The sequence below is a fragment of the Ptychodera flava genome, chromosome 10 (genome assembly GCF_041260155.1).
Source record: "Ptychodera flava strain L36383 chromosome 10, AS_Pfla_20210202, whole genome shotgun sequence".
In the NCBI taxonomy this organism is placed as follows: domain Eukaryota; kingdom Metazoa; phylum Hemichordata; class Enteropneusta; family Ptychoderidae; genus Ptychodera; species Ptychodera flava.
The window spans coordinates 15924222-15952188 of record NC_091937.1 but is presented as its reverse complement, the minus strand read 5'-3'; the positions used below and the strand labels follow the sequence as shown (position 1 = coordinate 15952188).

At 38.4% G+C, this 27967-nt stretch overlaps 1 protein-coding gene across 2 annotated transcripts in view; it reads left to right on the top strand.

The window, feature by feature from the left end:
* Positions 1-27243, top strand: part of LOC139142117 (popeye domain-containing protein 2-like) — a 54292-nt gene extending 27049 nt beyond the window's left edge. The window contains exons 2-5 of one of the 2 annotated variants that reach the window (XM_070711944.1): positions 8615-9236; positions 14199-14313; positions 19426-19714; positions 22988-27243. In XM_070711944.1, the coding sequence (XP_070568045.1) occupies positions 8695-9236; positions 14199-14313; positions 19426-19714; positions 22988-23061 (1020 nt within the window). In that variant the 5' untranslated portion in view covers positions 8615-8694 and the 3' untranslated portion in view covers positions 23062-27243. Of the gene's footprint in view, positions 1-8614; positions 9237-14198; positions 14314-19425; positions 19797-22987 lie in introns of both variants that reach the window. The other variant, XM_070711945.1, reaches the window with a different exon arrangement.
* The last annotated feature ends 724 nt before the right edge of the window (positions 27244-27967 follow it).

The following is a 27967-nucleotide window of genomic DNA, read 5'->3' as shown; positions in this document are numbered from 1 at the left end:
TCGTGACGTATTTCTCCAGATTTGATAAACTAGGATTATTTGAAGGAAGGCTGAATTGTACAAACTCTCTCCAAGCAATTTTAAACATAGAAGCAAGGTCTCCTCCAGCGTACACACTATCAGTCATTGGTACACGTGCTTCCGCACTAGCTTAATCTGTAATGTTTTCCACTGAAAATGGATCGACAATCCCACCTGTAGTTTACACTCCGCTTACAATCTAGCCTCTGCCGTGTATATTAATTTACGCACGCCCGAAACAAAAGTGAACCTTTCAATAGGGGATTAAAATTTTGATATATTTTACCAGTCCGTTGACACGCATACAAATAATTGAAAATGAACGACGCCATCTTGTTTCTCGTTGAAGTGCTTAATCGTCAGGTACGCATGCGCAATACTTGATTTTCGAGCACTGTGCACAAAATCAGTTGTATGGCGGCGTCGTGACATATATGTAGAGCTTTACCAAGCAGACTGCACAGCTACTTGTTTTCGTAACGGTGGCCTGCTCTTAATCGGAAAGATGAGAAAATTCAACGTTTATGGACACATGCGCCAAATTCGAATTGTTATATATTTTGTTGACAAAACTGATTCTTTATAGTATTATTAAAATACAAACATACGCATGCACACTTGACAACAAAATTACTTTTAAGGTACGTTTTCCGACAAAACAGCAGCTACATTAATTTTTATTCATTATCAGATCGTCACTTTCACTTTTTGACTAGAATAACTAAATGGATGCCATAAAATATTCAATATTGGTACGCAACATTGCTTTACAAGTGTTAATGTACACAATCATGCAGAGTTAAGGTTAGTACGCACCTAGAAAATGAAGTTATATATATATATATATATAGAGAGAGAGAGAGAGAGAGAGAGAGAGAGAGAGTCCCGTCCCAGTGCTGAATTATGTATGAGAGAAGCAAATCACCTCTAAGTCACCAATACTCGAAATCCAAAACCCCCATAACCATTATCATGAACTCTACACATAAAAATGAATCAACTTTCGATTTTGAATAAATTATGATGGTAAGTTAACTTTCCTTGAAGGCAGCAAACAAGTCTAAATAAAATGTAGTGAGAGAAGAAGAATAGATTTGTTGAGTCCGAGAAGTACTGTTCCCATGGCGCAATTTTGCTTCAAAATGGCGCCCGTCCTGTCCACAGCTCTCTGGTCACAGTGACAACAGCATTACGCGCCCGTTCAATACGGCTCTAGATACATCTTGTCGTCTGCAACAAAAAAGTGTACCAAGCTGACGTCAGAGGCTGTCTCAACACCATATCGCGCGTGAGGTCAGCCTATTAATGAATCTACGCGCCGGGAGTGTATTTTTGAATGCATAATAAATTACCTGTTTGCTTCGTTTTCGCACTAAGGTTAACCTTTCAACGTCTAATTCTGGCACAACGCTATTGTTATGTATGGCCAAGTTAACCTTTCATAAGTCAAATCCACTGGAAGGGGCCATGTGTACTTAATTGGTGTATCGTATTCACAGTTGTCAAGTTTAACATTGTCCGTCACATGCGGGTGCCAGGTGGTGTGGAGTTCTATGCTTGTATGTAAAACTCGCCTGATCCCCATTTCATCACCAAAAAGTAGCTATGCACAAAGTAGCTCCGCATTGATACTCGTTAAAGACGTGCAGGAATATTATAAAACTATTCATGCATTAGGGGTTGTAATTAAAGGCCAATACAATAGAAATAATTATTAGAGATCAGATGGTATTGATTCAAATATTTTGGAACATTGAAAATAACGCCAAGCTTGACTAAGCATTGCAGTGCAATATTATACGCAGCCTGAGGCGTGTTACAAGCATGCACTAGTTCTGACCAGGGCGAAAAATTGAAATTCGTGCTAAGATACGCGTGAAAATTCTATATTTAGGGATTTAATCGGCATGTCACGATGCCTTATTTGTCTCTCTGCCGGCGACAGCTTTGCTTAAATCCGGCAAGCATTAGTTTGATGAGCAGAAATTATTGAAAGACACGAACGATCGCTGACCGACAGGAGGTAAGGAATATTTTTAGAAGTGGGTTTAAAGGTAGAATGCGCCTCGGGGACAGATATTCGGACTCTAAAACTTTTACAATTCTTTTCTGATCTACAAGTTGTGGGGGTTCATTTTAAAGCTCTTGGTATAAGAAAACTTTTGACCGGCATAATTTTTCAAAAATCGAAAATAAAAGTTTTCTTCATAGAGTTAACGCATGAACGGGTTGGCTATCATTTTGAATTTCAGATATCGGTAAATCTTGGGTAATTTGTTTCTCTAGTACGAAAATTTGCACGGTGATCCCAATATTTATTCGTAGTTTTGAAAGAGGATAGTTGAAAGATTCCATGAGGAAAGTTTTAGGGAAAGTTTAAGTCTTTCATTTTCGAGTCGCATACTATCATAATTATTTCTGTCAATATATCTTGATGTCGCACTCACCCAATTCAACCAAACGAAAACGCTTGGGGCAAAATTTTGCTTGCGATATCCAAATTACACACGCATTCACATTTTGCGAAGTGAAAATATATAAAAATTTCCATTGTGGACTTACTTATTTCATACTCACGGTACGCCAAGACAAAATGAAAGAGGAATTAGTACGTGGCGCGGTCATAAAATGAGTGTGATTAGCTGGTTTATAATTCTTTTTTCTCACAGTCAGTGACTGAAGAAATGCATATTGAGTCATTGAAACTAGCATAGGGTGTAGCGAATCAAGAAATCCATGTCGCGGGAAATAATAATGACGAATAAATATATGTGCATTTATATGACAGAATAAAATTACTCGCGCAGAAAATAATATTCATGAGGCTGAACTTTTCAAGGATGTCAGCTGCACGTTAAAGATATTGCTGAAATAATCTATGAAAGGATTCGTCTAGGCTGTGAAATGCAGAAATTTGCGCGGGAAAATGAGAACCGACAGGCGGCACAATATTTCCCAGCACAATCTTACCTCGCAGCGAACAAAATTGCCGCATTTTACATTGTAATCGGTAAGATGTAAAGTGGGTCCTTAAAATAGCCAGGGTCACACTGATTGGCGGTCATAATTTCCGATTAAAGTTTATAGCCAGAATGATTGTCTATCAAAAATCGCGGTCAGCCGCATCTGTAAAGGTTACTCAACCTTGTTTGACATTTTCCGTCATCGTGTCATTTCATGACGTTTTTCTGCACCATCAGACACAATTGTTTGGTCACTGGAAAGCGTTCGCGCGCCAAGAAGAATTTTCTGGTAATAATTATGCAATTTGACGGCATCTGTACACTTCAATCCCGTAATATAAAATTACAGATTATGCCAACGTGAGAATTAAGTATTAGAAAGATGGCAGCGTGAATGATAAATTGTGAATTCTAATATCGAATGTCACTAATATTGGAAAATACGTTATTAGACAGGGGTCGTGTGGCACATCCGTGCTGAATCGAAATCGCCTAGAAATTCTTAAGTCAAGGCTAATCATTGATGTGTGCAATGAATATGTGAGTTTTAAACAATCAAGGTTACCGTAGTGATATGTTTGTTTTTGATGACGCTTTCACAGAATGTTCAAAGAACAATCAAGTCACTCTCTTTCTTGGAAAAACAACTCATTTTTAATTTTGGCTGATTTTAAACAAGTTATATACAATTAGTTATTTAATGAACAATTATTGGAAATTATTCAGGTTCTTTCAGAATTCATTGTGCTATGTGTACAAGATGAGTGAGTTATGGTCGTCTCAAAAGAAGTGGTTTTACACACTTATGTTTATAGCTTTAACCACGTCGCATTACACAATATTGCAAAATGTATGTAGGTCAAAGTGCTTTGACTAACAGATAAGGGCTCAGCTCTTCTTTTTTCAATTTTTCAAAAATGTCATGATTCATACGGCTTCTGTGGTTTTTATTCATCATCTATGCTTTTTCTTGAAATCAGCTCGCTAGCGAAGACTCTATCACAACTTTCTGTATCGTTTCTCCCCGGGGCTGGACTGTTTGTCGACATTTTCAGCGACTGATTTGCCAAATGAATGGCGTGCATTTCTCTTGGAGTTTCCACAACATCCATTGCGATATATACTTTCTGTATGGAGACAAAACACGAACATTGAAGAAGATACGCGGTGTCATTGCCGATGATGTATGAAAACACGGAAACTGCATAATGCCTCGGGAGAGCTAGGTGTTATCGGATTTCGAAAATCTTGTTTGACAGGCAACACAGCCTACTCAGGCTTTTACTTAATCTCATGTTTCTCCAGTCGCTTGTGATTGCGAAATGATTTTCTTCGTTGCTGTCTTTTAGTGATTTTCAAATATGGCCTAGTTTTCCCATGCGCTTCGTTGCATTCTGTATTACTATTAGGCTGAAGAAAAGGTGAAGTAACAGTCAACATGGCGACTACATGCATCAGATTAAAATTATTTAATAACATTGATTGGAAATAAACCAAACAGTGAATCTACGAACACAAGCCCCGAAATCAAGCAAACTCGTCAGAATACGACTTGTGCAATTTTTAAACTTACAAAACTAATTATTGTTTTCAGAATGTTACAGATGATGTATACCCTATACGCATGTTTTGTTTACTCATGACAACTATGTTGTCACAGGTACCATTTACATTCAGTTATAACATTTTTGCATTATTTTAATGGTTTTAGTTTTAAACTAAAATTATTTCGTCTGCATGTAGTCATCGAAGAGTTTACAATATGCTGCAGATTAAAACTGGTGTATCGTGGGTAATTATTCATAGACCAAGGGGGGTTTGAGGCGATATTTAAAGATAAATCTGCGGTTAGAGAGCAGTTAGGGAAGAAGTATATCAACCACGGGCTAGGCTGGAGTTTCATCCGCGAGTTTGAAGAAGATGAACAAACAGGTACCTCACTCAAATACGACAGCCTCTCAGCAATCGTGCAAACATGCAACAATATGGTTGGCGTGGTATATGTCCAAATTGGGTTTATCATGGAAACAACTTGTTATCGTCCCTTTGAACTCATTGACTTGAGTGTACTCTTTCGGTTGTTCACAATACAACTAGTTTTTGAAAACGGCGGGAAATTCTCTTTCCTATGCTACGAAAGTGAATGTTGCTGTTCGATGGAACGATAAAATTCAAATGATATCTGAGAAAACTACACGACACTTTGATGAGTATGAATTACAGAGAGATATAGCTTCTGGGGTTTTACCCACGACAATTATAATAGGAGCTAAGGAAATAGTCTTCCAAACAATACATTTGTCAACTTAATAAGATACACTACATACATAGTTTGGTCGGACCGATCTCAACATGTGAGTCAAATTGATCATTAATCTTGACCTGGTGGAATTCATACACTCTGACAAGACATACAATTACAATGTCGAGTTTATCGGAGCAAGGAGATAAGAATGTCTTCAAATGCGGCGCCGCTATCGGGTAGATGCATGTTGAAGCTGACAAGCCCCTTCAAAACGACCCCCGATATGTCCTCAAAGCCACCGTTGTACAACAAATACATTGATAAAACTCAGATACGATCTCCTCTGTCGGTTTGCCACCCTAGAGGATACCGTACTTCATCATTTATCCATGCGCACGACGGTGTCCATGCACATCCGCTATGACGAAGTCTCGCGGGTTGCCGAGGAGCCAGGCTCTGGCAGTTTGCCAAGTCCTACGATTATGCTTTCGTAACGGTCGTCATCAGTGACTCTAGTTTGGGCTTCCCACTGCTGAGTGTGAAGCCTATGTGCACTTCTCTGAAACATTAGAAAAGCAGGCCTTATAAGAGTTATATATTTTGAAATTAACATTAAGAAGCAGTGTGGCTCAAACTAAACCATTTGGTACACGTGCAAGCACATTGATGAAGTCAAAAAACGGTGATTCCACCCTATTGCAACGCGCGAAAACATGAAACGGATGTAGTCATGTTTTTGTTGCAAGGCCATTTAAAGAAAATTATTTGTTTGCCGTCCTTTGATTTTTGAAAAAGCCTACCTGCCAGCCAGGGATAAAAACAAACACAGAAAAAAAACACAAGTGTATTAAGATAAGCACAATTTTTATTTGGTTTCCTTTGGAAAAATAATATTAATCTTTGTAATAGTGTTAACATTGTATTTGTTTTCATAATTTTCTCTGAAAACCAACCAGCACGCGGACGGCAAACAAAGAATTTTATTTAAAGCGCCTAAACCATTGAAGTGATGACAACATCTTAACGTGTAAAATGTTCTTGCGGCACATCAAAATTTGTTTTCATTACAATCAAGTTTGTTCGATTTGCCTCGCTGGTGTTTGAGTAACGAAGCATGAAAATCCGGTAAGCACAGGCAAAAACAGCATAATTTCTTCAAAGCCAATAAAAGTCTAGCCAAGTATCATAGCAACCAAATGGGCAGGTTGTTCTCAGTAAATTGTAGAACCTGTGTACATACAGTCGTCTCCGTAGCTAAGATTTTATCTGCTAATGACGTCACAGACACTAACAGTTGACTGATTTACAGTAGCAGTTAAAAAGAGCATTTTCATCAATGAAACTTACAGCCAGTACTTTAGACAAAATATGATTGAAGAAGGCGATGATGAAACGACCATACCTACCCACCCACATAAATCAGTCCATCCATTCAGCTCTCCTTCTTTCCTTCCTATCATCCATCCGTCCGTCCGTCCATCCATCCAACCATCCGTCCGTCCATCCATACACACATATAACCTTACATACATACATACATACATACATACATACATACATACATACATACATACATATATATACATACTCCATGGCAACTAATATATATATATATATATATATATATATATATATATATATATATATATATATATATATATATATACTCTGAGAATTTAGGAACTTGTGAACACAGCCGTAAAGTAATGTGAAATCGTTTATTTTAATGAGCAAAGGTTCTTTAAATATTTTATGAGGTTTAAATCGTGATAAGCTGATTTGGCGCTGGATCGTTGTTGCTATAAATAATTTAATGTACATTTTCTTTCAGGTCTTCGTGATAAAACAGATTTATCATCAATTATAAATCTTTGATTTCCAAGAGTCGTGTATTTTGAATTTTCTGTGCTCAGCGCGGGAAAGTGAATACGCCCCCATCTTTTCAGATTAGTTTGATCACCGCGCTTCATATCAGAATTATATGCTTGTTGCTGCTATCCTGCCGATTGAAATATGCCCTTTTCCCTGCTTTAACCCTTTCACCCCCAGTTCCCTGTATGCAGGTCCAACTCTACCATAGAAAACAATGGATTTGGGACAAACCATGGTGGTGAAAGGGTTAAATGTAAAAGGTTAAAGAGAGAATGCACTTGGGAAAACAGTTTCAGACCTTCCTAATCTTACATATATTCGACACCATGTACGGATCCGTTTTTCAACCTACTCAAAATATCAACTTTTCACCAGTTTCTCTTCTCCACATCTTTCATGATCTTATTTTGAAATGTCTAAAATATCAAATTTTCACCAGCTGTTTTTGTTAACATAGAAAATCAAGTTTTCCCTGCAGAACGACAGAGAACGGCGGCCATATTGAATTTCGAAATTCGCCGGTTTGTTTTCGAAGAGATATGCCCTCAATAGATAAAAAAAAAGTTTTCTAAAAGCAAAGTCTCAACAAAGGCCCAAATTTTCGTTTCAAAGTGTGTTTACCGTAAATATTCAAACTGCCAATATCAACCTAGCTGATGCCACAAAAATAGTAACATTAAATTTTGATGCTTGTCCATAAAACTGGAGTAGACATCGACAGTTTAGTACTCATATATCTGAATACTATCAAAATGGGCAGTGACTTGAAACAAAAATATCATCCAAAAGACTTTACATTTATAGTGAATGTATCCCTCCAAGTCAAAGGTAATGAATGTGGTAAACGACCACTGGCAGCCAGGCCTATTCCATAATCGGCAATAATAGTTTCCTTTACATTCCTATAATCAGCATAGATTCTGGAAATCGTGTATCGGAGACGCAAGTAATGCTTTAGTACCTTCAGACATTATCTTCCGGATGATTTCGATGTTAACGACAAGCTCAATGACCACCCGGCCGTGCTGAGTTTCGAATCCCCGCCATTTTCACTCATTTTCAGTAAGCACACAGTGTTTATCAGGTGATGATACAAAATTGCTCTAGTTGCTTAGTTTTATGGAGCTTGAGCGTCAGAGATGCAGCAAGCCCTCATCGCACTAGAAGAGTTCCTAACAGGGGGATTAGATAAGGTTTTTATCTGGAGTTAAGGAGAACTACTTGAATTGAGACAACATACGCTGCAGTCATTCAAAAACTGACAGGGGCGTCCGTGAAATGTATTTCTTCAAGGGTGCGACTCCAGAAACGAATCGATGTATTTTTAATTAATAACTTGAGTAGTCAGAACGTTTCCATAGTTAATGAAAATAAGGCAAAACTTACAAATTATCAAACCCATTGGAGCTTATACAACCTCATGCCTTTAAAGCTGGGTAATGTATTTTACCATAATCAAGTTGGACTGTTAACATTAATCTCTTTCTCTGCTTTCTTTTCTCATTTCTTACAGGCCTGTCCGTTGGTCATGATGGCCAGTGCTGCAACTTCTGAGGAATTCTGCAATAAGACAAACGACGCCAGGAACCCGAGATGAGCGAGGCAAATATTCCCAGCTACACAATGTTAGACAATGATTCATCAACACCCTCGGTGCCGGTGCCGCCCAGTGGTGGTGACAATGGCGGCAGCGGTGGGATCTGTCCCGAATGGGAGACTATGCAACACGTGATTTTTCAAGCTGCCAATTTTCTACTACTCACCGCCTTTCTTGCCCCGGCCCATGGTCTTAGTGCTATGCTATTTTTACACGTCTGCCTCACCATTGCTTTCATTTTACTAACGTTCTGGGGATGGTTTTATATATGTGGCCCAGACGTCTTCGCCTGGAACCTAGGATACACTCTCCTCAATTCCGCCAATGCTATTTACCTATTCTACCGCATCCGACCTGTCAAGCTGACGCAAGAACAGAAGGATGTCTACAAGAATGTCTTTTTACCCCTCAAAGTGCCGCGACACTCCTTCAAGGAGCTCTGCAAAATTGGGAGAGCTGTTTCCCTGACAATCGGCGAAAATTACGCCGTTGAAGGAAAATCGCCCTGTAATCGTCTTTCTCTTCTAGTCATGGGAAAGTAAGTAGACTCATTCACCATACATTTATTAAGAACTGTCCAGAACAGGCGTTAAATTAATTAAACAAATTATTGAAATTACATTTGTTGTTAAAGTAGTTAAAGCATCCTAAGGAATGTACAACTCTAATCTAATTATAAATTATCTGCTCATTTGCATACCTAGGAGATGTATCATAGCTGTTTTGTCCTGCCCACACAGTTCGTTTACTCAATGGAGCCAGTAAGGGCCCCGATAACACGAAAGTTGCTATGAATAAATTGTCAACAATTTGTGTTTGTTTTGCGGATTAAAAGTATTGTGGAAAATGCCTTTGATTATGACACCACCGCCAATAAGGAATCCGCCCTCACTGACTCAATTGATTCTAGATTGAGGCGAAATTCACCGCTGATCAAATAACATTTTCTGGAAGAATCAAATCCAAATATTTTCATTCAGAGTGTTGCTTCGCGTGTTTGACCGCTAGGAAATTTCTGTAAGTGCTTTAAAGACGGCTAAACGTAATCGAGCTGAGACGGGGAGGATCCGATAACACACTTTGAGACATTTTTCCGATGCTCTTAAGTTAAATTTATACTAGCCTAAACTGATTTCATCTTATTCCAGTGCATATTATCTTATCTAAATGCATTCATCTTGCCTATTACCTCAAGTGCTTCAAACAGGAAATGTACTTCACTGAAGAAGCGACATTTTCCTTACTTGGCTCCTTGGGCCTGTTTTCAAAACATAGTATAATCATGTTTTATTATATATATATATATATATATATATATATATATATATATATATATATATATATAATATATAAAATACATGTATACATATATACTTATATATATATATATATATATATATATATATATGTGTGTGTGTGTGTGTGTGTGTGTGTGTGTGTGTGTGTGTGTATGAAAGATAAATGAAAGATATATGAAAGAAAGTGCAATATTTCTAAACGTGAGGGATTTTACCATTTTTTTGCGACCAATAATGCTGAAGAAAAAGAAAACCACAGTGACTTTTCACTCGAAAATAACCACGAAACCACAGCACTTTTAAGTCGTGGCATCTTACGCAGTTACTTCAGTCAGGGACATGTAAGAGATCTCTTTACAGTGTCATCCGGAATGAGAACTTAAGAAGGTGGAACAGCGCCTGCGTATTCGTGTCGTACGACAATCAGTGCGTCGTTTAGAGCGTAGTGCCGTTCGAGTGTAGTACTAGCGGCAGCACCACACTGTGCTAATTAACAATCTGTTGACATTCAGAAGTGAAGTCAACTTGAGAGATATTTGCCAGACTCTTCCGTCCAAAAGTAGCGATGAGTCGTAATCAGATACAACCACCCACCACCCACGTACATTTCAAGTATTTTAGTCAGCTCTGTGTACGCACTCTCTTCAGTGCGTTTTCGATACAACAGACACGTCCTTTTAATTCCCCACGTTATGCCATGCAGTTGAATAATTGCATTTACTACATTTGGGCAAATATTAACAGCATATAATGCGGTCTCCAATACTCTAGAATGATGTGAAAAATTATGTCAATTGCATGCTGTGTAGTCATAGCAAATAGACGATACAGTGTTATTGATGATCAGCTAGATTTTATCATTGGACAAGCATGTTGTCTCTGAAAATATCGTCCATTCTATCTTCGTCACAACCTGTAACTAAGAAGGTCAAATCGATGTATGCATCGTAGACGTTCCGAATAAGTCCGAACAGTATGACGCCCAAGGAAGTCATGAATTAATTTACCCTGGGCAGGAACACAGAACATCACAAAACACACTCTGCAAGAAACAAGATATTTTGCCAAATGACGGAATCATGTTCTTGTAAATTTTGTAAATCTGTCAGTCAATTTCCAAAGAAGCTGTCAGAATTATTTTATGGACAAAAGCGAATAGAATGAGTGAGATCAGTTACAACCAGGACACGAATTATTTTAATCCAGAAACTTACTGTTTCAAATCTGCTTTTTGAGTTGGTGGATGGCGTAATGAATTCTTGCAGGACCATGGCGCTGACAGAAGTTGTGGCAATTTATTTCAGTGGTAGACATCAATACACTCCTTTTTTGCATTAACATTTAATTAATCTTCACTTGAAGTCCAGTAATCAACGACTCTAACAAGCATATTTGTTCGGCTAAGGAGGTCGCACCTAATTTCACTTTGGGAATACAATTTCGGAGTTTTTTCTTTAAAATGTGCAAAAGTGCCTAAAGGCCGTTCTCACTCGGGGTAGTGGCAGCTACTAAGCAACCAAAGCACTTTGATTGCTGATTTTTTTCACTTCAGCGAACGGCTGAGACACGGTCCCTCCACAAAATTTTGTGGAGGGACCGTGGCTGAGACAAGCTTTTTTGGAACCATACAACAACAAAGCCCGGACTTTGACACACGCTATTGAAAATACCAGTAACAGTTAACCGAAGTGTGTTGTTGAATATATTTCTGGTTATGCAATCGTGTGCGAAAACAGCATAAAACCGTATAATTGAGAAAAACATTGCCTGGCACTGGGGAAAGTTGTGGAATTTGCTTACGTAATTTCATGGTTTTTGTTGCCTTATAACTTAAAATCTGCGAATTACGCTTTGGAAGAAGAAAAGGGCACATCGCCTTCAATAGAGATTGTAAGCTTATCATTTGAAAGAACAGGGGTGTAATTTTAATTCACGTGAGATAAAAGACGCAACGGCATGTAGTGATGGATATCAAATAAAGCAATAATGAAAGAAGACGAGGCATAATTACATAGAAAACTAATTGCCCGATATGTCGAATGTAGTTATCTTGATCTTTTTGACAAGTATTTTTTATTTCCAGCGTCACAAATTTATCAAAGATCTGATACATCTGAATAATTATTTCACATTCCAAAGAAATTGTGAATGGCTTCCATCTTTACCATAACAAATCCACGGTACAACCTGTAGAGTTTGTACCTCTTCCATTCTTTCTGCTTCTCTGCCAAAAATCTGCAAATTAGATCATGTCTTCGGAGAAGCTTCTGTGGCGCCGGCGCAGGTTTGAAATATAGCCCTACTTACTCAGCTGTAGTTTGCCTACATGGTCGTTTCGACCTCCAGTCACAATTCAAACTCTAAATAATATAAATAATGATTATTTTTGCTTTTGGCAGCAGTAATGATCAAAATTAGACAATTTCGGCGTAGGTATAATGATGGTTTATGAAGCGCATGCCCTTAAGTAATAAACATCCATTAGAGGCACTGAACTGCTCCCAGTACATGCCTTCGTCCACTAACGACGGCAATAGTCTGGCTTGCGTACCGAATTACAGACTGCATTTTTGTCTTAATTGGACTCGTAACTCACTGTATTTTATCGCTCATAATCTCATTGCGCAAAGTGTAGTCACGCGCTGAGAGCTAACGCGAAAACAAGACCAACTCGATCAGTTTTTCAGGCGAGTAATATATCATCATGTGGACAGGATGTACAGGCAGATTAGTATTCTTGGTGCATTATTCGTAGTACAAGATTCGAAATCCCCCTTTCTGTCACAGACGCCATCTTCCCAGGTACTTGTTGCATAGAACAAGGCGAAATTATTGTTTCAAGTCCGTTTAATCGACGCAAAATCTCCGATCGGGAGCAGCTCGTAAGAAACAAGGAGAATTGGTTACAATTTTAGTCCTTTAATAAATTATAACATTTTATCGTCTGCAAAGTACGAGTTTCGTGTTCCTTGCTGTATACGGGTCTAAATTTTGAATCTTTACACTGAATAATTGTTTTCCTGATTGTCAAGATGACCGCCTGTGACTCGCATATAACCAAGGTCTACTGGTCTCTTCCTCATGCCCCTGCAATATCTAAACTGTCCTGTCAAGGGCAAGATTCAATCCGTTATTTTTTCTTCAATATAATTCTAGACCACATTTAACAGACAACAATCTGATTATATCCTAGCACAGACAACGAGGAATTGACTGTGATTCTAGCAACGATAACAAATGTTGCAACTACGCTGTGTTATCCCTTAGTCCTTACTGGAAAGATAATTACAAACGATGAAATAGTCAAAATATCTCCTCGGGATACCCATGTGTTTCTTTGGATCACTATTAAAGGATACTATAAGTCAAATCCATAGTTTAGCTTTTAAACTTTTAAACCTGAAGGGGAAAAATGGGAATATCAAACATCAGATCAAAATCACAATCTGACTAGAGTGTGTTCATCTTCTTCATACTAAAATATGCGTAAATACTACATCATAGATAATAATGATTTGTTTTAACTTCATAGATTATAAATCTGTTGTTTCCGAAAAATGTAGTGATATCCCAGATATATTCGATCCACAAAATGTTTCCCAACCAACCATGTTCAAGTAATTATTTTGATAAGGTTATGAGTGCGAGAACTCGTACATCAAGCCAACATCGCCATTTCACAATAAGATAAACAGGATTAACCCTTTGATCGCCAAAGTCAACTTTTTTGCCTTTATAGAATATATCGCAAACATTTTTTTCCAGATCTAGACAATTAATTTCGCATTTTCTCCAAATTTTGGTCAAAAACTGCAGCCAATGAGCAGTTCTGTCAATTTGGTTCAATGCTATCCAAAAGGTACAGGAAAATTCATAAACATTGGTAAAATGTTGCACTGAAATTTTTGTGGGAAAAATTACAGTACTCAAGGGGTTAACATCTCAGACTATAGTCTTTTGAACCTGTAGACCCTACAGCCATTATGTTATTCTTTCATTTTTATTTACTACGCGTAGCAAGCACTTATTATGTGTCATTACTCGTGCCGCTGATGATGATACCGCCTTTATTCTCCTATAATTGCTACTTTAGGTACATGTATTATATGAATATGTATGAAATTCATTTAAATAAAAGCTTTTACTCATGACAGTATTTTTGCATTCCTCTAATCAAAGTGTACTGTTCTCTCTTTCATAAGAGTTAAAGTTTTCTGCGAAGGGGAATTCCTCCACCATATTCTGGAATACCAGTTCCTGGATTCGCCAGAGTGGGAATCTTACAGAAATGAAAATAATGAGTCAGATGTTTTCCAGGTGAGTGTTTTGGCTTTACGTTTTTGTAATGGCCGTCCTAGTTCGAGGAACGTTTCCCGCTCGTGCTGAGATCTCGCAGGGAGATCTCGCGATTCTTGGATGTCAATGCATAATCCCATTGCGCAGTCGCATGAGACAAGTCAAAGTTTGTTTGAAAGTAATGTATAGAGGTGAAAAGTTGAATTCTGTGCAGTCCTCAGCACTAGATGATGTAGTGCTTGTAATATGTCGCAAGATTTTATGCAAGTCCACCTTACACCACAGCTGCGCGAGATCTCGTAAAGTCTCAAGCGGCACGGAACTGTTAGTTTTGTTTACAATGATGACTGTGATGTCAATAGGGGATGTGAAACCAAAGGCGCTAAAGCAAAATTGTTTCTAAGGAAAGCATCGACCCCAGTTTCTACTTGCGAGTCGTCATGGATAAGACCAAACACTAATTTTAGCTTATTGTAGTGTAAATGATTTGGTCTTCCTTTGTATATATGACAGAATGTGAGATGTTATGTGGCTAGTGTCTTGCCTAGAAGTGTTAGTTTCACTTCCATTTTGTACTTACGGCAAAGATGACAATGATGTTGATAATGACGTCTGTCATAATGATAATCTTTTTTATGATGATGATGATAATGATGATGATGATGATGATGATGATGATGATGATATCGTTGTTGTTGCTGTTGTTGTTGTATGTTGTTTTTTGTTGTTGTTGTTTCGGCAAAGTTATGTGAAGTGTACATCTGAAAAATAACACCTAAATGACTATCACAAACTACTTTGAGTGCTGAAAGAAAAAGATGATGTTTCATTACTCACGACAAACTAAAACAGAAACAAAATATCACATACCAGGGGCACAAAATGTGAATTGAAATCAACACAAATATACTCTAAATGGACGTTGGCAGTTTTAACTCGTGTGGTTTACGGTGAGAAAACCCATTCCGATAATTGCCCGAAGTTTCACTGATATATTCTCCTGCGAAAAGAGCAAACTATGCGCAGAGTGCAATGGACTCCGTAATCCCCGGTTTCAGTTCGTAGTCGTAATTCTTCTCATTTGCCCCGAGATAGATTAATTTGATGTGACTGAAAGGACCAATTTTCAAACGAACCCCAAACCTCAGATTTGAGCAGATTTCGCGTTATTTGAATCAATAATCTGACGGATTAATTTTAATCCGTGTGCGGTAATAGCCGCGCATATAGATTGCACAGAATATCATGCGATCTTGAAAGGTTTCAGTCTCCATCGTTCCCAGGGTTTTTTTTATTGTACTGTCATGGACGTCTGCCGTAACAGTCAACCGGTAAATGCTCGTGATTGGTGGATTACCTTTTGGCGAGTGTCTCCTTTGATCAACGCGGCAAGTCACAATTTGAAATGCTGTCGAGTGCAGAGTGAACGACCGCGAATGTTAACTTCATGCCCGTTACCTCCTCGGTCCAGTTGTCTCGCTATCACCCAAAAATAAAATGCACTTCGGCGACAGATGTTTAGACTGTTAATTTTTTCTAATACTTTACTGGTCTACCGTTTGTGGGGACTCACTTTGAATCTTTTGGAGTGAGTTAAAGGTTTCACTCTCAAAATTTTGTGAAAACGAAAATTCCGTTTTTCCACATAGACTTAACACAGACACGGCGGCCATTTTTGGTTTCAAATATCGCGAGATATTAGGTAATGTGTTTCTATAGCACCAAAATTTTAACCCGGACTTTCATTCTTGATTTGGTAATAGTGTAGTTGAAAGCTTTCTTTGGGAAAGTTTAAGCAAAGAATTTAGTATTTCAGTGTCAAGGCGCGTGTCATCTTCACCATTGCGTGATGAAATAACGTGAAGTCGAATGCGCATGCGCCATTTTACTTTTCGTGCGCAGTGACCATGATGAAGTCTCCAAATATCATGGTAGTTCGTGGTTAGCGGTTCCTGTGCTTTGTGTCTTGCCGTTATAAAGACATGTGCGTACTGCCTGTTAGGTCAATATAACAACATGTTTCTGGTAAGATGTCTTCAAAATGGGTAAATTGGCCTTGAACTTTTGCACATTCGACCACTCTCTGCAACCACAAGACATAGACAAACTCTGGTGATTTCACTCTTTGTTACAATGTTAGGTAAAATATTAGCAGTCGGCAGTGTAAAAATTAATTCAGTCGGGCTATTGGAAAGAAATAGTCTTTCTCATGTTTCCGTCGTCTGGAAATTTTGTTCATTGAGTGAGGCCAGACCACCGATGAAGGAGTCTGGTCGTAGCCACGGGGCGACATGGTCTCTCAGTGAAAGTTGTTATGTTAATTTAGCCATATAATTGAGCTGGTAAAGTACTGACAGTATCACATCATGGATTTTCAAGGTATTAAATTAGTTTTCTCGAAATATACCTCACGTAATTTCCATGCCTAAAGAAGTGAGCAAGTCAATAATATCATACTCCCACTAGACGTTGATGTGGCATTATGGGTATTGATTTGCCCAGTAATCGCTTGTAGCCTGGAGCTGTGTGCATAGGAAGCCGTGCTTAATTAGCTGCTAATGGATCAAAATAATTGCGATATAAATTGCAAAAACACACGCCGCATTCCATGTCGTTATGTGAAACACCAGGTACTCTCAGCCCAATAGCAGATTGCTGGGAACACCACAAGTGTAGGATTCGGGTTTTTTCCTGCATACAGCCGATGTGCTTAAGTTAAAGAGTAGCCATTTGATAAAATTGTGGCTAAATGGAGACAAAGCTACAAAAATGTGTAATCATTTGAACTATGTATGTATGTATGTATGTATGTATGTATGTATGTATGTATGTATGTATGTATGTATGTATGTATGTATGTATTTATGTATGTATGGATGGATGGATGGATGGATGGATGGATGGATGGATGGAAGTGGGTGAGTGTGTATGTGCACGTGCCGGCGAGCACGGACGCAAGCACTGACACACACATTTAACGTTTGTATGTGACGGTACAGTAATGTCTGCCTTAATTAAACGATCCGAGGTATTTTTCTGATAAAATACTTGTGACTATTTTATATTTACTAGATAATTTGCTACACAAGTCAATGTCTGCCTCGCATAATTACCCGAAATTAGTGTTACGACTGTTTTTGTATGTCACACGGTCGTATCGTTTCTGTTAAATTTCCATTGTCAAAGCGTTCCTCATCTTCCTTTAGTATGACTGAGTCGCGTTTACGACGGTTATTTTCAAATCGTTGTGAGTTTTGATAATAGCTTAGATCTTAAAGGAGTCGGGGCATTCAATTTACGATTGTCTTCCTCATCGTGCCCTTTGCGATGCTGACGAAGGTTTCCATCGGCATATCACATTGCACGCCACAAACTGAAAATCTATCTGTGTTTTGACAAAATAGACTAGACTATATCTGACGTCTTCGTAAGATATTTTTGTGTTCGTCCATTCGTCATAATAAGGCTTTATATAGGTCACAGGTCATTTGGAAATATCGAGAGAATTTTATGATAACGTTTTAAGGACTTAATGATAACGTTTTAAGGACTTAAATTTAGCAAATTAGCCAAGGCCATTGTAGTTCCTGTACCAAATTACGACTGTCCTTCGTCAGTGACGTCACTGAATTTGCGTGACTGTTATCGCTGATGAATACAGCGATCACAACACATCAAGGCGACACGCGTTTGCAGGGTAGGTTGAAAGTGCACGGCCAAGTCTGCATAGATTTGACAAGATTAGGAGGACAAAAGACAGGAAGATGTACACAATAATATTTCTGATGGTTCCTAGACATGTGCATACTTATTCGATTCCCATGCGTTTTAATGATGACTTTGAACATCCCTGTCGGAAGCTTCACATTACGAACATTTTTTATTCACTGTAAGCACCATTGTAAATACGACTGTTTTTCGGTCACAATGTAGAACTTCGGCGTCAAGAAACATAGAAGCTTTTCAATACTCTCTGTAGACGGTCTATCCCAATCTTTCAATACGATTAGTTTATCCTTGTCCACCCCTCATAGACATATTTCTGATTTCAATCAATCGTCAAGATGTTCTTACAAGAATGGTACGGTCAAAGCAAATGTAATATTTTAGTTTGTAGAGGTACATTGATTTTCTTTTGAGAGTCGAAAGCACGCAACTTCAGTGCAACGGTTGCAAAATAAATCGGCGGGAAACTACTCACAGTACGTGAATTAGATAAGTACCCGGATATACAACGATAGGTGCGACATTATGCCAAACACAAAACACAGATCTATTTCTTGTGTCACCATTTCAAAACCTCGATGCCACAATGTCTTCTGTTGGTCTCATAGGAGTGTCGAACATGCATTCGTAAAGAAACAACTAGCCTGCCATAAATGATTCACAATATCGTGTCTCTAAATTAATAGACTCGATATTTGGAACTACCTTCAATCCATAACACAAAAATGCTAAATTGTTTTAGTATCTCTAAGCATCCTTGTGTATACCTCTTCTATTGCCATTACTGCTATGCTAGGTCACCTATATATCACGTTCATTAACAAACACAATAGCCTTTGCGGTAATAGTACAGCCTCAAAAGTTGTGAGGAAAAACATGAAATTTAAAATAGAAGGTAGCACCATTGCATTACATTTGCCTTTTCAAGAACATGTAACATACCTTTTAAGCTCCCACTTTGCTATTGGCATTTGGCAATGAGAATTATTCTGTAGTGATGCTAATGATGTCCATGTTTGTCTGTCTGTCTGTCGGTCTGTCTCTCTGTCTGTGTCTCTGTCTCTCTGTATGTTATGTACGTAAGAACGTATGTACGTATGTATGTAAGTATATATGTATGTATGTATGCACGCACGCACGCATGCACGCATGTATGTATGTATGTGTGTGGGTGTGTGTGTCTGTATGTATGTGTTTATGTATGTATGTATGTATGTATGTATGTATGTATGTATGTATGTATGTATGTATGTATGTATGTATGTATGTATGTGTGTATGTATGTCCGTTCACTGCAAAAATTCAAAATTTAAGTCGCTGCATGTATCACTTCAATATTTGATGCACATATGCACCTTGGGACGGAGACGGAAATTTTGTTTCTTCTAAATAGGTGTTATATTTCAGGTCACCTTGACAGCAACAACATACTGCCGATACTTGACTTGGAACAGGACTCAGCTTCAGAAGTTACTGGCTAGCGATCAATACTTGGCTACAGTCTTCACAAACATTATCGGCAAAGACATCACCAAGAAGCTCTACCTACTTACAGAGAGGAATATCACTAGGCACGGCTCACGACCCGACATACGTCTGCCAAGCGCCGGCAAAGAACCGCCCACCAATCTGGACCTCAAGGGCCACCTGGCGTCCGGACAGAGAAGCGCCTGCGGCGTCGGGCTTCCAGTTTTCGGTACGAGCCATAGTCCCGTCCGAGATGACGAAGGGGTGTGATCGATGTGGTCTGAACACAGGCCTGGCATGAGTTGTCACAGGTATCAGAGCCAATCCCACTCCCAACCATCGCTAAAACCACTAACTGTGTGCAAATACCCCCTCCCTCTAAACCTTCTCAGGTCGCAAGACAATTAATGCGATAACAAACGACACCATAATATATAAATCACGCTCCCATATAAGCGTCCATTCACATATCACACAAACTTTTGATATGCCATTTCTTTCCATCAGTTTAAGAAGTTCGCTAAAGTGCTGTGATCATAGAGAAACTGCAGCAATTCGACTTGGCTACAAATATCAGACAGTGAGAGTGTGTCTGATACGAATTTAATAAGTTGTTATATATATATATATATATATATATATATATATATATATATATATATATATATATATATATATACATACATATATAATGGATTTTATTACCACTTTGATAAATGAAATAACATGTAAATCTTTAATGAAATATATATATATATATATATATATATATATGTATATATATATATATATATATATATAGTTGTATATAATGATATATATGGTTGTATGGTCGTATATATGGTTGTACATATGGTTTTATGGTTGTACATATGGTTTTATAATATATATATATATATATATATATATATATATATATATATATATATATATATATATAGTGAGATTTGTATTGGCAGCTACAGAGCTACTAATAATTTAATTAATTGAATTGAATACTTGTAAAATATGCTTCAAAGACTATGAAATGGCTTCAAACGTACCATGCATTACTACTGCTACACAAAGTAACCGAAGTACCTATTGATGACATAAAAACTCTACTTCATGTACCTTTATTAGGCCTTGATACGGTGTCATATTTCGAACCTGATCACTTCATTTCGTATTAGCCGCGTAATTCATCACCATTCCAGCACAGAAATGTAAAAAGCGCAATCTTCAATAAGTGTACGCTGCTGCATAACCGAATAGGGCTGATCACTCCAAAGTGGCTGTTGAACTTTAATTAACTAATGTGATGAGTGTTTCGGGCGATGCTATCCTCTAGAATTGTTTGTAGGTATAGCCAGTTAAAGCATTAAGCTCGTTACGTTATCGCAGATGTCCACTTCATCCAACTTATTCAACAAGGCAACCTGCAACGTACTCATTTACTTATTTGAAAAAGCCATTAGACCCAATTCAAAGGCTCTCGAGTTGTTGACATACACGGCCGCGCGTCGAATGGTTTTCCTCTACAAGACTTTTATCGAACTCTGTAACTGTCACATTTGTTCATATCCAGCGTTGAAATCTTGAAGTTCTTATTTTATCAGTACTCAAACTTGAAGACATTTTAAACGACCTCAAAACCACTGTCAACAAAGGTTCTTAACTCCTGAATTCCTTGCTTCTTCATCACTCACGCTCAACGCTGAAAACTTATTCACCACACAGTCCAGTCTCTCACATTACCGCGAGACTTTCTCGAAAACCACCCATTCCCCACTTATCTGTTTGGTGGCTGCATCACCGTCGGGGAAAATATCAGCCCACGTGTTTTCCCAAATGCAATATGCCTACATAAAAAAAAATCTTCAGTGCCTTCAGACATAAAATATCAGTGTATCGTGTAGGTTCGAATCGGCGGCTATTAATGATTAATCCTTTTTCCCACCCGCTATCACGATATTTACGCTGTCATGTGAGAATATGAGCTTCTAAAATCAAGCTAATTATATTTTTAAGATTGCAAAATAAGTTAAATCAGGATTGTCGACACAAAATTTGGGTGTCATTCCGAAATTAGAACTCGATTTTATCGTGCAGCAGTGTTCAGGTCGCCATCATAGTAAAATTCGTCTCTCGGTCTGTAATGCATATATGTTCAACCTATTTAAATATTGACTGATAGAAAATTTCATGAAGCCTTCTTCTCTGATATTAGGAGTTATATAATGTGAACTTTTCTGTGATTGCTAATCTACTCGACACGAAGTTAATATAACGTAGCTGGAACTTACAGCAAAAGGTTTTCAAAAAATAAATCCCTTTTGATTTTAAAATAAATGTAGGAAGAAAGTCTTACGCATGAAATTATGTTCACGCTGGGCAAGAAAAATACAAATCGGTCTTTCAAAACTAAATTGACAATTTTCATATACATTCCAGGGGAATTTTGTTGAAACCATTTTGGCGGGAAAGTCTGACCGAAGCACCCGCTATCCATTCAGGCAGTATATGTGAGATGATTGGCTCGAATGGTTACCAGACGACAGTTTTTGTAGACTTTTGATCGGGAAATGGTACAACACACGTATTTGTTGATTTACATTATATCCAAGTGACTGAGTTAATGAGCGACCGCTTTGTGTAAAGATTGTAACAATTTATTGTGTTGACATGTCGGACACCTGCCTTTTCACGATCCGTATCATTAAGTCATAGTGAAAACGTCGGAGAGAAGCTGTTTGAGACGCAGTAGTCATTCGACATGATTATTATTAGGTATTCAGATTCGCCCTAAAGAGCAAAAGTCACTACCTTTCATATCCCAATGTTACTGAAGAGAACCAAAAAAGTGATTGTTCACGCGCATGCCATCGACAGCATTCACAAGTCACGTGCTGACAAATCGAAATGTTCAATAAATGAATATTTCTTTTGTAAAAATGAAGCAAACATTTTCAGTCTATACGCAAATAGGTTGAGAGATAATTTTCAAAAAACACCCAAGCCGCCGTCTACGGATGACCTTAATATCGAGGAGCGCAAGTATCGACAGGTGTAAAGGTCATTAGCTGCGCCATCTTGTTTCAAAACATGATTTGACAAAGGTTACTTCGTTCAGTTTTATCTACAACTTGAGATGAACAGAATTTATGAGTGAGATTCGATATCGTCTCCAAGGGCGCCACTGGTTTCATCTTTCAATGATAATGTTGGATTCTTTTTATCTCTGTCTCTTGTGCACAATTTTTTTTTAATTTTTAAAAAATGTACTCGGGGACCTTGTCGCTTGCCCTGGTTTTCCAGCTAATTAAACCGCTCCCACCTGACATACTACAGATCTAAGGCGCCAGACGTTTTCACGCGGGAAAGTGTGTGTCGTCAACGACTTCAAAGTTACAAAGCTGCACGAACCGCCAAATCACACTCCAGAACATTTTGTGTGATCCGATATCAGTATGGGTTTTCTGTCTGTCTTCCATATTTACTTTTTCTTATCCATTTTTTTCAGTGCTTACGGGTCCTGGATCGCGCGAAGAAGGATCGGATAAGACTCGAAAGGCGTTTAAAAGCCAAGTTCGATAGCCGTCACCTCTGAAGGATGTTTACGTAGCAATATGGACTCTAAATCTATCCCACAATGCCATGCACAGACGAAGCAATCAGCCGCCGGTCTTGTGCTGTTAAATTTGCCTCTCACCCTGGCATTTCTCTGAGGGCGACACCGTTGCCAGGGGAAACGAATCGGATCCAAAAAAGGCTCGCACCGCGTGCAACATCAATTATCCACCGACGGGGTGCCGTTACCATGGAAACGGCGCGAAGTGATGTGTGCATCAATTGGTTTTAACGACTTCCATACATCTTCTCATCTGTGTGATATTGTGGAGGGCCTTTCACATAATATCGCCCCAAGTCTGTCCTTCTATCCGAGATTCATAACCCGAAGCATTTCACGCTGAAAAGAAAAATCCAATCCAGTATCAACAATAACAGAGTAGCGATGAATGACTTCGAACTTTTCAATGATTCAGCTTCACATTTTTCCCGCTCTTTTTAGATCACATTCTAGTATTAATGCATTTTAATGACGTCACTCCTTATACTAACAGAAAATCCATTAACCTTTGGACGCGTGTCAGTGACAATGGCCGAATTTTGGTGCTACTAGGCTACAACACTGTGAACTCTGTACAAGTAAGAAGACGGCGATCTCAATCTCACGTTCCCAATTACTTCTCTCTTATCGACAAATTTGATCAAGTTTCCTCCTCAGGGTAATGGCGACTGTACATGTCGAACTCGATCGGGTTTCTTGTAATTATTGGGTATTTATTTGGCTGTACTCGCGTCTGCATTTGCTGTTTTTGATTTGTTCCAAGGAAAAGTGATCCTGTAATATCGCCGAGCGTTGGTATGCTGTTCTATTTGACCGAGGGGCAGCCTGAAATTACAGTCTCGTCTGGCCAGAAACAGTAGATTGTCGATAGCGCGCCATTGCAGGCTTGTCGGCTACAGTAGGTTGTCGATATTGCGCCATGGCGGGCTACTTTGGGTCAATAGTTTGAATCGTTCGCTGAAAACACTGTGTTTACCAACATACTAAGTGCAGTATATGAGATGTGAATGTTATACATGCATCAGATATTGGAAGAGTTATCTTTTTGTCTGCTGATTTTACTTGATGATCATCATATGTGTTGAAACGATTGGTTTTTCTCCTTGATTGCTGAACGCTTTGTCAGCTGTGACTTTTGACGTGTTTTCCAATATTTTTGTCACTATTCGAAACGAGCAAGTTTCCACTCCCAAAATCGTGTCGAAAACTCCGCATGCGTGTGCAATAATGCCAATAATGCACGTGATCGAAGTGAAATTCATTTGTCGACAATGACATTTGCTGTTGTAAGCGAGGCAGTCTGTTGTCAATGTTAATACTTTGAATTTAACTTACTTTGGGAGATGTGTATCAAGAAACTGTGTTCGTCTGTATGCGTTCCATAGAACAAAAATTATGAAAAAATATTATCAAAAGTTACGATCGACCATCATACCTGTAGACCTCAAGAGCCATATTTTATCTGAGCGAATTAAGATACTCTGCACATTTATCCTCATTTGAACGGTACTTTTAAATGGGACATCGCGTTGATGGGAAATTTCGATTACCTATTTTCATCAAAAAAGGCGCCAAGTTGTTGTTTTTGTCTTGTTTCTACATCAATCGACTCGCAGACAGAATCAATTAACCGTCGATGGTCATGACCCCAGCTAATGCAGTATCGTCAGTCGTCGTGGGAGCCCAGGCTGGCTAACATCTATTAGGGATCGATACAGTGGGAGTTGGATGTTGCTTTTGATCGATACGAGAGCAGATGGTATTCTCGGTAGCGTACATTTTCCGTCAAACGAACTCTTGTTCGTCGCTTCCGTTGTCAAGGAGTCCGGTCGCCACGTACGTCCGCTCATATTCGCGTCACAGACGTTGTCGAAGAAGAGTCGATAGAAATCATGTTTTTGCAAGGTGCGGCCTTTTTATTCAAATAATCCAAAGTTCCTTTTTAGGATTCATGAAATAATATGTGTATGGTACCGTTTATTGATCCGCCCCGTGGTCGCTAATCGATCTGTAAATTTCATTAAGAAACAGGTTTATTACACGAGCAGGGAGTGACAAAGCGTCAGAATCGTTGCAGGCCGGTTTTGCATAGCAGAGATTTAGCGACTTTGTTCTGCTCAATATTATGTTGAGGCTGTTTCATTAGTTGGGTGTCTTTTTTCACTGTTTCTTGATGTTACTATTTGCATATGTTCCCTTTACACTTTGCTCTTTATTTCAAGTTGATGTTTCAAGGACAATGACGCGAAATTAGAAGAAAACAGGTCGAAATTAACCCCTCTGACATTTTCCACACTATGCGAAATTGCTCATTGTGATGTGACCCTGTACATTTCAATCACGCAAGAAAATAGTCCCTCGTCGAATCTCGAATATACCTTATATCGTGACACGAAATTCTATAATTGACAGGTTTTTTCTGTCTTCAACGGCGTCAATTCTGCAGAAAATGCTGTTCAAGATGATATGTGTGACACGTATTAAACAAACTTTTACTTTTGGACCGTTGAAAGAATTTTAATTTTGTCGTTATTTTGCTTTTGAAATTTGCTTAGGTCGAAAGTTATACCGATGTTTAATAATTAGCAAGATTTCGAGTTTGAACGTTTTTTCGTGTTTCCCTTCACAAATCTCAATTTTGAATTGGCGTGGTCCTCTTGTCGAGACGTTCAAAACGTTTTTATTATTTTTTCTTCGCTGTTCTCATTTTCCATTTGCAGACAGAACGTCTGAAACGTCATTGCCATACCAAGGAAACATATGCTTTATTTGAGACCTTGTTGATTCTATCTTGCACAGACTTGAAGACAAGATCGAGCTGAAGAGCGGTTGTCTTATCTAGCTCGATGTGTTGGATGAGTGACACATTATGATTGCATTTTTGTTTTGTACATTAGAGTTAATTTGGCTTTCAGCACAGTAACGTGAAGTTAATACTCGATGGATGAGTTGAGTGTACAAGGCACTCGCGTGTAATAGACACCATCGTTTCACTGATAATTAGTAGTTGCGGTCCTAAACAGCTATTCAGCTGAATTATCAAGGGAGTACCAGTACATCTCAAAGTTTAACTAAATCAAGGACACATCAATGACGTTTCGTATTAGTCTGTAATGTAACTATGTGAACTATTTTTCCGAAGGCATGTAGAAGTTGCCTATTAACTGTAGCGATAAAGAGAGTTTCTGTTGCGTTCATGAAAGCAGACAAATGCTACCCATCTGTTCGGTCAGTTCACTGAACGATCAAATAATTTATAAACTTGAGATCCTATGAAACTACATGCAGGTCACCTCAATCTTCTTGCATCTAGCATTGTTGTTTCGTTTAGCACAGTTACAAAACTCCGTCGCTGCCTTGCCTTTAAAAGCCATAATTCGTTCACTCCCTTCCTTAAGGCTCTCCACGTGTACAGACATATTTTGTAATTCCCTAGCGATACACACACCAATATTTACGTCTCGGTAGAAAGCTCTTTTGAAGTGTCCGTTAGCTTTTTATGGAAAGGAAATGATACTAAATATACGCATTGGTGCTAGCAATATCTTTCGATAATAACATTTTACGAGTTTTTTCTACATTGAAACTGACAGGGTTTGATACATTTTGGAATGAAAGAGTGATATAAAAGTAGGGGTAGTGTTACTAAATATAGCTAAGAGTCTACATCCAACATCATCAAATTTTCGGTGCCAATCAAGTGCAGTCTGTGTTTGAAAGCGCCATATTGGAAAGAGGCGACTGTGTACTAGTGACGCAAACGCATGACTTGCTGACGTAGTACACATGACAGTGTGACATGTACCCATGACTGAAATAGCAATAGAATGACTGCTAGTCCCTGACACCTGCTTTAAACAAGGATTAATTTTCAAAGATGCTGTAGGTCAAATTCGTCAATGCTTACTGGGGCAAAGGTCATGCATGAGTACCGAGTTCACACTTTATCAGACAAGCAAATTAATTACTGTTGATCAAATACTGTAATATTGTTTACCTTTGTTTGCTCTAGAATTTGTTCATTATCATCACAGTTTGCTGTACCAACCGACTGTGTTCTGAGCTAAACCATATCGTTTTTGTAGGATTTGTATTGACGATGATTTATATAATGGTTAAATAAATAATTTTAAAGAAGGCAAACATCACATGTGGCCTGTGTTTCATGTTTAAGTCCCTAGCGACGTTTAAATTTTTTCACGTCGACATGCTGTACGTGCTTTCACGGGACAATACTTCAACTCTAATTTAGTCTCCGAAGCACGTTTTTCATCACGCGTCTGTTGACAGACGAAAATTTATCACAGCCCGACCAAAATTTCAGCCATGTCTCAAGAGCGAGTGTATCACGGTGGAGCATGCGCAGTTTTCTCACCATAGTTAGAGTGGTAATAATCATGGTATTTTGAGATCATATGTAATAAAAAAAATTGTGACGTGACTTTTAAGATGAAGAAAATATGCAATAAATCAGAAGAGCTAGACAATTTATTTTCTCAAAATCAATAAATTTCAAACCTTCCCAGATCCTAACAACATACAGAAGAGCATGAGATGTTACTTCATACTGTGGTTTCGATTTATTCGACCTCATTTCTTCGGGGGGATTAGGGTGTGTCTTTAAAGGTAGTACGCTCCTTGAAAGTGAAAGACTTACATGTACTTTTTGCTCAAATGTTCCTCAATGAAACTTTCAGCTATTCTTTTTCCAAATAAAAAATGAGAAGCGGGAGTCAACGAGCAAATTTTGGTCCAAGAGTAACAAATCATCTAACATATACCGATATTTGACATTCAAAATGTCCGCCATCACTGTGTCAATTCTATGGGGAAAAATAAAATTTTCGATGCTGGAAAAACTAAGATTTTTCA